Here is a 16,241-nt window from a genome sequence, read left to right on the forward strand (position 1 = left end):
TTGTTTAGTTAAGCTTGAATCCTTTTAACATACTTTGTTTATATGCTATCTAAGTTACTTTCCTTTTTGTACAACTTCTAAATTTTCAAGCTACCAGTTTCGATTCATTCTTAAACGTTTATGTCACTTCTGCAAACCTAACCTATTTTTGAAGACTTGAAAAAGAAAATTTGATTTAGTTCCCTATTCCTTCCTTGAATATAAACTCATTTATCGTAATTTTAATTACTAAACCCGAGATTTCGTCAAGTTTTGTCCAATTTCTATTAACCTTGATCTATTTACGATTTCTTTGTCAAAGTTTAAGATTACATTTTCAGAAATTTGATTCCCTTTCGAGTTTAAAAGTGAAACCTTCATTTCTATTTCGGCTTTTACAAAAGAAAATTTGAAGTAGATTACCTTTTCTTTTGATTTTAACGTTGATTGGATGTTAGAACTCGTTATTAGAAACGTTTAATAACTTGTTCTACGCTTGTCGGCGAATGATTTTTGTTTTAAATTTGTCTCTGACTTGGAAAGTTAGCGTTCTTGTGTGCACGACAAGAGCAATTCCGTTCCATGAATGAGACTTATATTTTTGAAAACTCTTCATTAATGTTTTTGAAGGTATTTTGATTTTTGAATTATATAAATGATTTGCCTTTTGACCTTATCTTTGATTTGGAATGTGATGTTCTTGAATACGTAACGAGAACACTTCCGTTCCTATGATGAGAGTTTGGTTATGTCGCAAAATTTTAGTTGAAGCTCTTGAAAGAATTTTGATTCTTACGATAAGTGACCTTTTAAATGTTTTAGTTACCGATTTCAATTCCAGATTTAGAGCCTAACTTGGCGGTTGAAGAAAGGCCAATCCGGATTATCGAAAAAGCCAACAAGCAACTTAGGAGCAAAGTTGTGCCCCTAGTTCGTGTTCTTTGGCGTTGTGGAAATGTCGAAGAAGAAACTTGGGAACCTGAAGCTTCTATGTTAGCTAAATATCCCGAACTTTTCTCGTGAGGTTATTCCTTTTTCTTACTCTTTTTCCGCGTTACTAGGCCGTATTTAATCATAATTAGTAAATATATTATTCTTATTATAGAATTTTGAACTAAAATTTTTAAAATGCTTTTATGATTTTTAATGATTTTAACATTAATGAGTGTTAAATCTCGTTATTGGAGACGTCCCAATAATGGGTTTTCTCATTTATTGGTGTAGAAATATTTTTATATTTTGATATGAAATGTGGATGTTCTTGTCTGATCAACAAGAGTATCACCGTTTCATTGAAAAGATACCTAAATTTTTCTTATGATTATATTATTAAGATGTTGTTTACTATAATCTCTCCTTCTAAGTTTCGAGGACGAAACTTTTTAAAAGGAGGGGTGATTGTAACACCCCGTAATTTCGGACCGTTATTATATTGCGGAAGTAATTTATTAATCAAGTTGAATTTAATATTAATGTATTTGAAGTAATAATAATTCAATGAAGTATAATTCTATTATATTTTGAAGTAAAGTATTTATTTTGATAGTTTCGAAATGTTTAAAAATAGTTTAAACCACGTAAAAACCTTTTATTTCGAAATAAGGGTATATCGGGGAAAATGGCAATTCTTGTGAAAATTGGGCAAACGATTTTGGAAATGGGTCATATGAGTACTCAATCTTCTTGTAAGCTCGTGTTTAAGAACTTTGGCATTGTCGGAATTTGCATTTGACAAACGGTTCTAATTATCGTCGTAACGAGCCACCTCAACTGTCTCAGCTGCTAAGACATAAGTAGGATCACTCACATACTTCCTCAGCTGTGAAACATGAAAAACATTATGAACTTTTGCTAAGGCTCGTGGTAGTGCAAGACGGTATGCCAATTCACCAACTCTATCTAAAATCTCATATGGCCCAATGTACTTCTGACTCAGCTTTCCTCTCTTGCCAAAACGCATCACTCCCTTCATTGGTGACACTTTCAACAATACTTTGTCCCTCACAGCAAACTCAATCTCACTTCTCTTCAAATCTCCATAACTCTTATATCGATCTTGTGCAACTCTCATCTTCTGTCTAATTACATGTACCTGCTCAACCATCTGCTGGATCAAATCCGGCCTTAGTGTCATGGCATCAGTGACATTGTCCCAACAAACTGGACTCCTACACCTCCTTCCATACAAAGTTTCAAAAGGTGCCATACCAATGCTAGCATGATAACTGTTATTATAAGAAAACTCTATCAAGTCTAACCTTTCTTCCCATAAACCTCCAAACTCCAAGACACAGGCTCTCAACATATCCTTTAAGGTCTGAATAGTCCTCTCAGTCTGTCCGTCTGTAGCTGGATGGAATGCAGTGCTCATCTTCAAAGTTGTACCCATACACTCTTGCAACTCTTACTAAAACTTAGAAATAAACCTTGAGTCACGATTAGAAACAATATCTTTTGGAATCCCATGTAACTTCACAATATTTTTCACATAAGCTTTAGCCAACTCAGCCTTACTCCAAGTATCTTTCATAGGAATAAAGTGTGCTGTCTAAAGACTGTACCTTACCCTGTCTAAAGTGTGCTGTCTAAAGACAAATTCTCATCCACCTTAACTATCTTAGTCAGACGATCTACTATCACCCAAATCATATTATTGCCCTTCTGAGTACGAGGCAAACCAACAATAAAATCCATAGAAATGCTCTCCCACTTTAACTTATGCACATCTAAAGACTGTACCTTACCCCGTGGTCTCTTATGCTCACCTTTCACCCTTTGCCAAATTAGACATCTAGAAACAAATGCAGCAACCTCCCTCTTCATCTCAGGCCACCAGAACGTTTTCTTCAAATCTTTATATAATTTATCTTCTCCAGGATGCACCGAATACGGTGTAGAATGTGCTTCAGTCAAAATCTTTCTTTTCAGTTCCTCATCATCAGGTACACACCATCTCCTATCGAACCTGAAACCACTATCTACTCCTACGGCAAAGCGTGATGTCACGCCCTCCACCACGGCCGTGCGCCACTTCTCTACTCTCGGGTCCCCTTTCTGCTTTTCTCTAATCTCAGCATACAACTCTAGCTCAACAGTCAAATCCCCAATTGACTCCCCTTTTCTTATCACACAAATTCCCATTTTCTCCAACTCATCTTGCAACTTCACCCGTGACATAGCTAAACACAAAGCATGAACAAACTTCCTACTTAAAGCATGAACAAACTTCCTACTTAAAGCATCTGCCACCACATTAGCCTTCCCTTCATGGTAAACTATCTCCATATCATAATCTCCAATCAACTTTATCCATCTCCTCTGCCTCATATTAAGCTCTTTCTGAGTATACATATATTTAAGACTCTTATGATAAGAAAATTGTGGACGCGGGCCCACGGGGGCGAAAAGCGAGCAAGCTTTTCTTGTGCATTTGTGGAGTCGCCACCAATTTATTGTGGAAAATTGGAAACCGTTCGAATATCTCGTGCCATGTCAAGACACAAAGTAGTGACATGAACACCAAGAACTCGTTACCCTTAGCATTCTATGTCTAGAATGACTCTCGTGGATGCCAATGAACACGGATGTTCACAGAGATCTGGAGTAAGGGGTGAGGGTACGTATTAGGAAGCTCTTTTGATCGAACACCTAATCCCGCCCGCCTCGATAGCGGCCTCTACTAATGATTAGGGAAATTGCCTATACTCGATATGTTGTCGATTATATGCATGCTATGCAACATTCATTAGATTAATCCTAGCATGTGAATTAATGCTAAGTCGGTTATCACGTAATTTAACACGCAATTGAGTCGAAGTAGGAATTTAAGATCGATTACATGTGAGAGCATACAAGCAATACGATAAAAGAAATACAATAAAAATAAAATAAAGAAAATTACAATAATTAAATTGGATTAATTGATTTATGTCGAAAATACATCTAAAACGGATAATTTTAGAAAAGAAAGAATAAATAAATAAACAAACAGAAATTAGGTGATAATACGATTAATAGTAAATTAAATACGTAAACTAATAAACTAGGTCAAAGCAACAACGGAAGTTCAGAGACAGAACTCAACCAGGAAAAGCGCGCAGAGTGCGTCCTTTGGAAGAAGCGCAATGAGGCCGCGTCATTCTCGAGCTCGATTTCGCCGTGAAGCGGAATTGCAAAGCGTTAATATTCATTGGTGATTTTAATGCTTGATTATATTATTTGACTCGGATGGAAGTGGTTTAACAGATTATTTACATGTGATTGAGGTCATAAAAACGATAAAACATGGATAAAAACTAATTAGAACGAATTATTTACAAGATTAAAAGAGATTAATAATTTACAAATTAAACAAACTAAACAAATTAATTAGTTTAAACAGGTTATTAATGACGAACTAATGATGGCAACGATAAATAACGAATGAAAATATGTCAAAGATGAGTTCCAAAGACTCAATATGGATGAATCGAACCTCTAAAAACCCGAATTGATTTGAATGACGAAAGCCTGCAAATATGGATTATAAGGGATTTAAGTCGGGATGTTAATGATGATAAGTTATTAATGAATTACATGTTAAAATTATCATATTAGAATTATTGTGTTGAAATAAACATGAACAATTGAAAGACAAAACAAAACAAACAGACGAACAAAAGACGAAGGAAGGAGAAAGGAAACAGGAACTGCGGCAGCCTCAGGAAGAGGCGCAGCAGGTGCCGCGTCCCTTTGAAGAGGCGCAGCAGTTGCTGCGTCCTTTCTCGACGTTTGTCTCCTGATAATCCGTAAAAAGGGTTTGAAATAAGGTTTTATAAATCGGTTTTAAACATATTTTCGACATAAATCTTACAATAATGATTACAAAAATAAAGAACAATAATTAAAAGAAGGATTTACACCCTCAGACTTACATGTTTGACGAAACGAGATTGACTAAGTTAACGTTTAGTGATGCTCGACTCGAATGTACGACGAAAGTGCCCTCTAGGAAGAAATTAAACAGATTGATTAAGTTGATTGATTGTGGAGTTGGTCAAATTGGTCGGTCATGTAAAACGAGGCTGGTACTCAGAAGGATCCGAGCTTACGTGATCGAAAGTTCAAGCACGTAGACGCCAAAAAGTAAGAACGTGGTCTAAAATGCAAAGGGAGAAGAGAAGGGCGGACACTCGCGTGAGAAATATGTGAGACCGAAGGTCTCTATTTATACTAATCACACGATGGAAATTAGGGTTTTCGGAGAAACTTTGGAAGTGAATCTCGAAAAGATACGAAAAATACGCAGAAAAGGACTGAGAAAGAGGCGCAACAAGTACTGCGTCTCTTGGAAGAGGCGCATCACCTGCTGCGTCTTTTCCTCAGTGGTTTCCTCCCGCGGAAGAAAGATTTCCGTGTTTCTATTATGGAATAGCGGATTAATCTTATTTCCTTAATATTTTATATGATAATTTCGGGATATATTTTACCAAAGATTAAGAGATTGGAAAAAATATGGAATAGAAATATCTGGAACATTACAGAACATTCTGACTCGGCATTTTAAACGGTTATTAGAAAATGAAGACGGTTTTTTACCCGGACTCCAAATGTACTCTAATTACTGCCAAAACGACCGTATCGGCGCGTAGATGACGTCTATGAGGTAGACACAAGTGTTTGAGCGATCACTTGACGATAAACTTACGAACTGTCACAAATAGTTCCGCGTACCAAACATGCGGCCTAATCATCACCGGGTGGTTTGCGGGAGGTGCAGAAATGAGGTATCTACAAATATACCTTGAAAGTAGCTTCATACAAATAATGCCTCCACAATTTAAGAGCAAACACGACCGCCCCTAGCTCCAGATCATGCGTCGGATAATTTTCTTCATATGGTTTCAACTGTCTCGAAGCATAAGCTATCACTTTTCCTCTCTGCATTAACACACATCGTAACCCATTTTTCGAAGCATCAATATATATCTCAAAATTCTCACTCCCTTTAGGTAAAGCCAAGATAAGAGCTGTGGTCAAGCGCTCCTTCAAAGTTAGAAAAGCTGTCTCACAACTCTCATCCCACTTAAACCTGTTCTCAGTCAAAGGCTTAGCTATCTTAAAGAAATCTTTCACAAATCTCCTGTAATAACCAGCCAACCCCAGAAAACTCCTCACATCCGCCACGTTTTTCGGCCTCTCCCAGTTAGACACCGCCTCAATCTTACCTAGATCAACTGACACTCCCTCCTTTGACATCACATGTCCCAAAAAGGCTACCTTATCGAACCAAAACTCACATTTACTCAATATAGCATATAAATCATTCTCCCTCAAGATCTGCAACACAATTCTCAAATGCTTCTCATGCTCCTCTTTATTCTTAGAGTACACCAATATATCATCAATAAAGACAACCACAAATCGATCTAGGTAGGGACTAAATGATAGGCTTATCGCGTACCTATGCAAAGATAAAATTCCCTAAACACAAATTAATGTAGTAATAGGGGTCGAACCACAAGGAAACGGGAATTACTTCGTGAATTGCTATGGGTAGATTCTTATCAAGGTCGATTTCGATTTGGGTTGGTTTAGTTGTTTGATGATTAAAACAATAATGATGTAAGCTATATAATAAAAGAGAGTCTAAGGGGTTCGGGTCACGCATGCAAAGGTAAACATATAATCATGATAAACTTGGTACTAATAACATTGTCAATTGCTTAGGCTTAAAGATACCCATCTTACGATATTAGCATCAACCATAGACCGGGTCCTAGAGAAACTCTCGTCCATGACTAGGTCGTCCTACTATATATGCTTAGTCTAATTCAATTCCGTGCCTCTCGACTTATAGAACGAATAAACAAACTTAATCAAATGAATAGGGCCCTAAACAAAGATTAAACATTGTGGCACAAGCATGTGATAGAAGCAATATGATAAATATTATTATTAATCTATTTTATCATGTTTATATATTAAATTTATGCATGGCTCCCCTAGCCCTTAGACCAAGAGAATTAGCTACTCATACTAAAATGTAAATTGCAAACTAAATTATAAGAAATGCTAAACATGGTTGTATGATTTATATGGATTTGATAATATAACATGTAAAAGGAATAATGCTAATGTAAAATGAAGTACTTAATTGTAAACTATGTGGTAACTAAATTAGTAATGTAAATTGCAAACTAGAAATAGGAATACCTTAATAGAGAATAACTTGTATAGAAGAACAAATTGTAACCAAGTGCTTGAATGTATAAAATAACCAAATGTTTAAGAACCAAATGTTTAACAATATTGAAAACAAAATATGAAAACTAATGAGAGAATTATAAAGCTTGAGGCTATTCTAAGATGGAAATGGGACGTAAAATTGGATGATCAAAGCTTCGGAATACCTCTCCTATTTATAGGAGAGGAAAGCAAAACGTAAGCATTGAAGATGACTATGGCCCCGATCGGGGTTGCATGGCCCCGATCGGGGTCGTGTGTTTCTCGGTCAATTCCCTTAATTCTCATCTTAATTGCAAAGGGTATCCAATGTTGGTGATTAATTGTGCGATTAATCACCCGGTTAAGACCTTAATTCTTGGCATCCTAGGTAGCTTGGAATCCTATCTTTTCCACCTTGACTTGGACTTTGAAGTTGGGCTTGACTTTGATTGTTGGCAATATTTGCAATTCTCACTTCAATCCAACAAATCTTCATGCAAACACCCATCCAAACACTCTCATGCTAGTCCAATGTTAGGCCTTGTTTAGCTTAGTGAACTTGGTGAATAAAATGGTAGGAAAAAGCCTCTAAATGCTTAGATTCCTACAAAACCGTAACAAACACAACAATACACCTAGAACACAAGATTAGCTCAAATATATACTAATTAAAGTATGACGAACAATAGAAACCGAGCTAAAATGAGGGGTACAAGTATATAAAATATGCACTTATCAAACTCCCCCAAGCTAAACCCTTGCTTGTCCTCAAGCAAGAAACCAAATCCCATCAAATGCAATATCCTAAACAAGCTAAGCATAATGATTTAGAAACCCGAAACAACATGGGCAAGGAATAAAGCAAAGCATGGTATGACGGCGTAGCATAGGAAACTTTGAATGAACCTTTGAGCTCTTGCATGATCTTTTGACTTATGGACTCTCACGGGGCACTCAAAACTCTTTTTATGTGAAAGGACAATTTTGTGCAAAACACTCAACTATCCTCGACCTATAATAATGTGCCCGCAATCTAATATGGTAAACAATCAAAACTAGCAAGCCAAAACACTCAAATGTAAGCATGATAGAGAAGCCAAATGAGTAGGAAGAAGGCAAATAAACATGGGTAAGAAGGGGGAACAAACGAATTATGGTAATGTGGAGCTAAGTCAAGCTAGCAACTACCAAATTGTAAAGGTGCTCAATCCCAATTCCAACCCAATTTTGCAATTCAAACCATGAGAAAATCCTCCAAAATATAGGGATAATGCTTGAGAATTTCTCACATCTTTTCTTCTTCTCTTTTTTTTCAATGCATACTTCTTTTTTTTCATTTTCATGCTTTTTCTCATTTCTTCATTTTTTTCCATCTTCATTTTTTCATTTTTCTTTCATTTTCCAATTTCATCACTTCAACTTTTTCATTTCTCTTCTTTTTTTTCTTGAGCATTAAGACCAAGCTCACATGATATTCAAACTTTGAAACAAATCCCAATTGAGCACCCAAACAAAACCAAACAAAGCTACTAGCTCAACAAGGGTAGGCAAGTTATAATGTAGATAGGGAAAATGTTTATGAAAGGGGTCAAAAAGGCAATTATATTCATGTGAATGGCTCCAAAATGCTATAACAAATGAATGCATGCTTACCAAGAGATGACATGAAGACCATACTTGTGCGTTTTGATGTAACACACATCATAAGGAGATATGTACACTCACCTAAGAGAGACCGGATATGGATGCATCGGTCGAAAAGAGGCTCTTCCTTACCATTTTGTAGCTTGCCACAAGTCAAGATCAAGCCTATTCGGTTCATTCTCCATCTCCCACCTACTATGTCAAGACATCCCCATGTAGCTAATATCCCAACATGAAAGAATAAATCATTAGCAACAAGCCATTATTAGGACAAGCAAAGAGGAAAGTAGGCTACAAGCAAGCACAAAGCAAAAATTTCTCTCAAAAATTTTCAAATTTTCTACACTATATGCAAACTATGCTATATGAAAATGCAATATCTTCCCCCAAGCTAAACATCACATTGTCCTCAATGTGCCAACTATCAAATCACCCAATCAAACCCTAAAAATGGCTCAAAGCACAAAACAGGAAGGACTAGAGGTTATGTTTAATGGGATGCAAGATCTAAACTAAAATGCAAAGCAATTAAAACTTACTCGACTTGCTAATCTCCCCCAAGCTAGCATGAATTCGGGGGGATGTAAATGTTTCTTTGTGACTTTAGTAAAGGAATGTGAAGAAACGAGAGAGAAAGGAGGAAATGAGTACCGTCGGATATGTGTGAATGATAGAAAGAAATCTACCCTTTTTTTTACCCGTATAGAACAAAGGCCAAGAAGTCACAGAACCATGACCCCGATCGGGGCCACCCAACCCCGATCGGGGTTGACCTCCTCTTTGGGTTTTGACTCTTTTCCGCATTTGTTTTAACTCCTTCTCATTTTTTCGAAAACCACGTCCCCGAACGGGGTTCTGGCATGGGGCTGCGTGCCATATTCACTTCTAATTCTTCTTCCTTCATTTTCACCTAAAAATCACAAAAAGAAACATCATCAAGTCGAACATTTTATTACTAATCTACAAAAACAATAAATTGCAGAAAATTAAAAACAAAAATAAATAAAAACAATAAAAAGCTTGGGTTGCCTCTCAAGAAGCGCTGGTTTAACGTCCCGCACGACGTAAGAAGCTATTTCAGTCAAGTGTTGTCATTGAGCTTGCCACCAACCAAGCTCCATTTCATAGTTATCTTTGCATTTCTCAACCATTTGAAATTCTTCAAATAAAATTTCCCTTTCTTCTTTTTGACACTCTTAGCAATAGTGCCCTTAGCATCGTCACCTACAAAACAAACAACACCCATATCGTCCTCCAACGGATCCATTAGTGAGGACCCAAGCATAGTAGAGGCAAGAGAAGAGTCCACAGTGCTAAATAAATAACAAGACTCTTGTAACATTGGGCTTCTAATGGTGTTGTTTTTGCTAAAGGAAACCCGGTCATCACCCACTTCCAATGTCAACCTCCCATTTTTCACATCAATTAACGCACCCGCGGTGCGTAAAAATGGCCTACCCAATATAATTGGGGTTTGTGAATCCTCGGCCATGTCAAGTATGAGGAAGTCAACGGGTATGAAAAACTTGCCAACTTTGACGGGAACATCTTCTAAGACACCTAAAGGTCGCTTTAAAGAACGGTCCGCCATTTGCAATGTTGTACTTGTGCATTTTAAAGCACCCATATTAAGTTTTTCATAAAGAGAGTAAGGCATGACACTCACACTAGCACCTAGGTCGCAAAGGGCCTTATCAATGGTATATTTGCCTATAGTGCAAGGAATAGAATAGCTACCGGGGTCCTTAAGTTTCGGGGGAGACTTGTTTTGTAAGAGTGCACTACACTCTTCGGTGAAAGCAATGGTCTCAACCTCATTGAAGGATCGCTTCTTTGAGAGGATTTCCTTCATAAACTTTGCGTAGGAGGGGACTTGGGTAATCAATTCCATAAACGGGATGGTGACTTGCAAATTCTTACAAACTTCCAAAAATTTAGCAAACTTACCTTCCTCCTTGTGCTTTGCTAGAAGATGGGGAAATGGTACTTGAACAACTTCTTTGGGAGGAGCATCCTCCACATCTTTCACTATCTCTTTCTCATTCTCCTTAGGAGCATCCACTTCCTTTGAAACGGCATCACTCTCCTTAGCATTAGGAGAGATTTCTTCAACAACCACCTCATCACTTTCCTTTGGCATAGGAGACCCAACATCTTTGGCATCAAGCTTGCTCTTCCTCTTTAGCATCAACAATCGATGAGGAAATGGCACACGATCTTTAACAATAGGCTCTTCACTAGCCTTCTTCTTATCATCTCCCCCAAGCTTAGCCTTTTTAACAACCACCTCATCATCCAAAGTCATGGATGGCCCATCATAGCTTGAACCACTTCTCAAGGAAATAGAATTAACGGTTTCATGTGGTTGCTCACCTTGGGGAGGTAGTTGACCATTCTTTCTTTGAGAGCTAGAAGCGGCTAGTTGAGCCACTTGTTGTTCCAACATCTTGACCGCGACACTATGAGCTTGATCATTTTTTTGAATTTGAGCCAATAATTCCCTTTGCATTTGGATTATCATGCCCTCGAGTTTACCACCTCCTTGGTTGTTTTGTTGGCCATTTTGTGGTGGATTTTGTTGGAAATTGTTTTGTGGGGGCCTTTGTTGATTTTGATAACCCGGTGGAGGGATATAATTTTGTTGTTGAGGGACATAGGCATTTTGTTGTGGTGGGGGTTGAGGGTTAAGCACATTGTTGCTATTGTAAGACAAGTTCGGGTGAAATTTTGTATTTGGGTTATAAGTGTTGGAAAATGTACCCGGTGGATATAAACTTTGTCTTAAAGCTTGAAAAGCATTTACCTCTTCAACGGGGGCTCGGCAATGAGCGGCATAATGACCCGCACCTCCACAACCGTCACAAACAATGATTTGGCTTGTTGAAGATACAACATTGAGTTGTTGGATGGAATCTTTAGCATCTCTTTCCGCCAATTGTTGTTGAAGCAAGGCAATTTGAGCTAGCAAAACAGAGTTATTGGAGGATTCTTCTTTACCTTTAGGTGGCACAACTCGGGAATTGACATATTGGGCATCATGGACCGCCATAGATTCGATCGTGGCATGAGCAAGGTCGGTGTCAATTTGATCAAACCGCCCATTGTTGGCGGAATCAAGAATCCTTCGGGACTCGGCACAACATCCATTGTAGAATGTTATTGCAAGAAACCAATCATCTAGCCCATGATGTGGGCATTGTCTTTGAAGCTCTTTGTACCTCTCCCAAGCCTCATATAAGCTCTCAAGAGCTTGTTGACGGAATCCGGTGATTTGGCTCCTCAAAGTTTGAGTTTTCTCCGGTGGAAAAAACTTTTGATAAAAGGCAAGAGCCAATGTCTCCCAATTGGTGATTCCCATGGCGGTGCGGTCAAGGCTATTGATCCAAAGCTTGGCCTTGTCCTTCAAAGAGAAAGGGAAAAGTATTTCCCTTATTTGGGCTTGGGTGACGCCCGTTTGACGGATCATGGAGCAATAGTCACAAAAATTTTGCACATGCAAATTGGGATCCTCCAAAGGACTTCCTCCAAATTGCTTTCTCTCCACAAGGCTAATAAAAGCCGGTTTGATCTCAAATTCCGGCGCGGTGATTTGAGTGGTGGTGATTCCGGCCGGAAGCATGACCGCGGTGGGCTTTGAATGATCGGAAAGTTTCACCATCTTTTTGGTAGTAAATGGTGGAGGTGGTGGAGATGATGAACTTGAAAGCTCCTCCTCTTCAAGGGCCTCTAGATCGTCTAAGTAAGACTTTCTAGCACTTTCAACTTGTATAGGAGAAGTGGCTTCTTTCACTTCCTTCCAAAACCGTCGTCTTCTCCTAAAGGTTTTCTCGGGCTCGGAATCCGGTGAAAGCAATTCTCCACTACGAGAGGACCTGGGCATAAGACAACAATTTCTAGGAAAATGATAAGTAACGGTCTCAAGGAACAAGTGTTCCTCAAGACAAAATAAAACAAGATAAAAATCGACAATTCAAAAAGCAATAAAACCGTTTCCCCGGCAACGGCGCCAAAATTTGATAGGCTTATCGCGTACCTATGCAAAGATAAAATTCCCTAAACACAAATTAATGTAGTAATAGGGGTCGAACCACAAGGAAACGGGAATTACTTCGTGAATTGCTATGGGTAGATTCTTATCAAGGTCGATTTCGATTTGGGTTGGTTTAGTTGTTTGATGATTAAAACAATAATGATGTAAGTTATATAATAAAAGAGAGTCTAAGGGGTTCGGGTCACGCATGCAAAGGTAAACATATAATCATGATAAACTTGGTACTAATAACATTGTCAATTGCTTAGGCTTAAAGATACCCATCTTACGATATTAGCATCAACCATAGACCGGGTCCTAGAGAAACTCTCGTCCATGACTAGGTCGTCCTACTATACATGCTTAGTCTAATTCAATTCCGTGCCTCTCGACTTATAGAACGAATAAACAAACTTAATCAAATGAATAGGGCCCTAAACAAAGATTAAACATTGTGGCACAAGCATGTGATAGAAGCAATATGATAAATATTATTATTAATCTATTTTATCATGTTTATATATTAAATTTATGCATGGCTCCCCTAGCCCTTAGACCAAGAGAATTAGCTACTCATACTAAAATGTAAATTGCAAACTAAATTATAAGAAATGCTAAACATGGTTGTATGATTTATATGGATTTGATAATATAACATGTAAAAGGAATAATGCTAATGTAAAATGAAGTACTTAATTGTAAACTATGTGGTAACTAAATTAGTAATGTAAATTGCAAACTAGAAATAGGAATACCTTAATAGAGAATAACTTGTATAGAAGAACAAATTGTAACCAAGTGCTTGAATGTATAAAATAACCAAATGTTTAAGAACCAAATGTTTAACAATATTGAAAACAAAATATGAAAACTAATGAGAGAATTATAAAGCTTGAGGCTATTCTAAGATGGAAATGGGACGTAAAATTGGATGATCAAAGCTTCGGAATACCTCTCCTATTTATAGGACAGGAAAGCAAAACGTAAGCATTGAAGATGACTATGGCCCCGATAGGGGTTGCATGGCCCCGATCGGGGTTGTGTGTTTCTCGGTCAATTCCCTTAATTCTCATCTTAATTGCAAAGGGTATCCAATGTTGGTGATTAATTGTGCGATTAATCACTCGGTTAAGACCTTAATTCTTGGCATCCTAGGTAGCTTGGAATCCTATCTTTTCCACCTTGACTTGGACTTTGAAGTTGGGCTTGACTTTGATTGTTGGCAATATTTGCAATTCTCACTTCAATCCAACAAATCTTCATGCAAACACCCATCCAAACACTCTCATGCTAGTCCAATGTTAGGCCTTGTTTAGCTTAGTGAACTTGGTGAATAAAATGGTAGGAAAAAGCCTCTAAATGCTTAGATTCCTACAAAACCGTAACAAACACAACAATACACCTAGAACACAAGATTAGCTTAAATATATACTAATTAAAGTATGACGAACAATAGAAACCGAGCTAAAATGAGGGGTACAAGTATATAAAATATGCACTTATCACTAAACACTCTATTCATCAAATCCATAAATACTGCGGGTGCATTAGTCAAACCAAAAGGCATAACCACAAATTCATAATGTCCATACCTCGTCCTAAAGGCAGTCTTAGGAATATCCTCCTCTTTAACTCTCAACTGATGGTAACCCGACCTTAAGTTGATCTTAGAGAAACTCCAGCTTCACTCAGCTGATCAAATAAATCATCAATTCGAGGCAAAGGGTACCTATTCTTAATCGTCACATTAATCAACTCCATGTAATCTATACACAATCTCATGCTCCTATCCTTATTATTAACAAATAAAACCGGTGCGTCCCAGGGTGACACACTCGGTCTCACATAACCCTTATCTAGCAACTCCTCCAACTGCTTCTTCAACTCCTCCAACTTCTTAGGCCCCATTCTGTAAGGTACTTTAGAAATAGGTCCTGTCCCAGGTTTCAACTCAATGCTAAAATCTACATCTCTCTTTGGTGGCAAACCTTGAATCTCATCTGGAAACACATCCTGAAACTCACTCATCACTAGAATCTCTCCTGCGCCCTTCACTTTCTCACGCAGGTCCCTCACGTGATATAGGATCAACTCTCCTCCCTTCCCCAAACACGACTTCAGGGTAATTGTTGATATAAGCCTCACCTTTGGTTTCACCACAAATCCTCTATAAGACACTCTTATTCCCTTTGGTCCCTTCAAGGATACTTTCTTTTGATGACAATCAATAAAGGCTCTATTTTTACTCAACCAATCCATCCCCAAGATAATCTCAAAACCACCCAAAGGAAATTCTATTAAGCCCATGGAAAATAAAACCTCTCCGATAAGAATATTTATATTTTTATATACTTTAGTACAAAGATATCGACTCCCCAGAAGGTATTGTTAATTCATCTTTTATTATTATTGGTTCAACTAATCCCAACACTTTAACATGGTCACTTGATATAAATGTATGGGTTGCTCCCGAATCAAATAAAACATAAGATGGCTTATAATTGGTTAGAAAAGTACCTGAAACCACGTGTGCATCTCCCTCAGCTGCCTCTTTTCATATCATGAACAATTTTCCACTACTTTTCGCGCCGCCCTGCACCGTGGATGATGACGCCGTGCCCTGCTTCATGGTGCTATTCTGGTTCCCTCCATTTCTATTGCCTTGATTGTTGTTGAAGCGATTCTGAAAGTTATTGTTATTGTTGTAGCTCCTTTGATTATTCCAATACCCATTAAAACGGTTGCTTCCATAGCTAGGTGCTGGTGTCTTGAACCCATTAGAATTTCCACCACCAAATCCTCCACTCATACTATTCCTCCTCGTAGTAGTCCTACACTCAACAATCTTATGACCAAATCTACCACATCCATAGCACTGTGGCTTGTTCAAACCGCTCGCCCCACTCGTCACTACACTGCGGCCGAACCCGCCTCCACTCACGGCCCAACCGACAGAGAAACAACGGTACTGATTGTAATTCTATTTCTTGCTTCCTCCAGCTCCTTCACTAGTAGTCTCTGCCTTCCTCTTTTCTCCCTTGTCTTTCTTTTCCTCCTTCACCATGCCAGCAATTCTCTCAGCATGTCCCGCTCTTTGATACACTTTCTCTACAGTACTTGGCTCTCCAGCTGAAAGTCTCTTTTTGTTACGCGTAGTTAAACCCTTCTCAAACCTCAAAGCCAATACCTCCTCCCCATAGTTTAAGTCCGACACATACTCAGCTAGCTCCATGAATCTGTTATGATAGTCTTCTATTGTCATCTCTTCCGTCATCTTAAATGCATCAAACTCTGACCTCATCCTACTCCGAACATGCTCGGGTACAAATGTTCCCCTCATGGTATCCTTAAAGCCCTTCCATGAGACAAATGGTTCATCACT

General features: G+C 38.2%; 1 protein-coding gene and 1 non-coding gene across 2 annotated transcripts; one reads left to right on the forward strand and one right to left on the reverse strand.

Moving 5' to 3' along the window:
• Nucleotides 1–1,720: 1,720 nt before the first annotated feature.
• On the reverse strand, nt 1,721–2,284 carry LOC141618882 (uncharacterized). Its single transcript, XM_074435945.1, has 2 exons — nt 1,870–2,284; nt 1,721–1,761 (listed from the first exon to the last, which is right to left on the reverse strand). Exons 1-2 carry the CDS (start codon nt 2,282–2,284, stop codon nt 1,721–1,723), a joined length of 456 nt encoding a protein of 151 aa, XP_074292046.1.
• Nucleotides 2,285–12,008: 9,724 nt separating this feature from the next.
• LOC141624679 (small nucleolar RNA R71) lies at nt 12,009–12,115 on the forward strand. Its single transcript, XR_012534485.1, has one exon. It is a non-coding gene; the product is annotated as a small nucleolar RNA R71 (small nucleolar RNA).
• Nucleotides 12,116–16,241: the final 4,126 nt, after the last annotated feature.

Source organism: Silene latifolia, chromosome X (genome assembly GCF_048544455.1).
Source record: "Silene latifolia isolate original U9 population chromosome X, ASM4854445v1, whole genome shotgun sequence".
In the NCBI taxonomy this organism is placed as follows: domain Eukaryota; kingdom Viridiplantae; phylum Streptophyta; class Magnoliopsida; order Caryophyllales; family Caryophyllaceae; genus Silene; species Silene latifolia.

Coding starts and splice junctions, on each gene's coding strand:
- LOC141618882 (XM_074435945.1), bottom strand. CDS start 2,284: ATGTTGAGAGCCTGTGTCTTGGAGTTTGGAGGTTTATGGGAAGAAAGG. Junction 1,762..1,869: donor TGAGATTTTAGATAGAGTTG/GTGAATTGGCAT, acceptor CTTATGTCTTAG/CAGCTGAGACAGTTGAGGTG.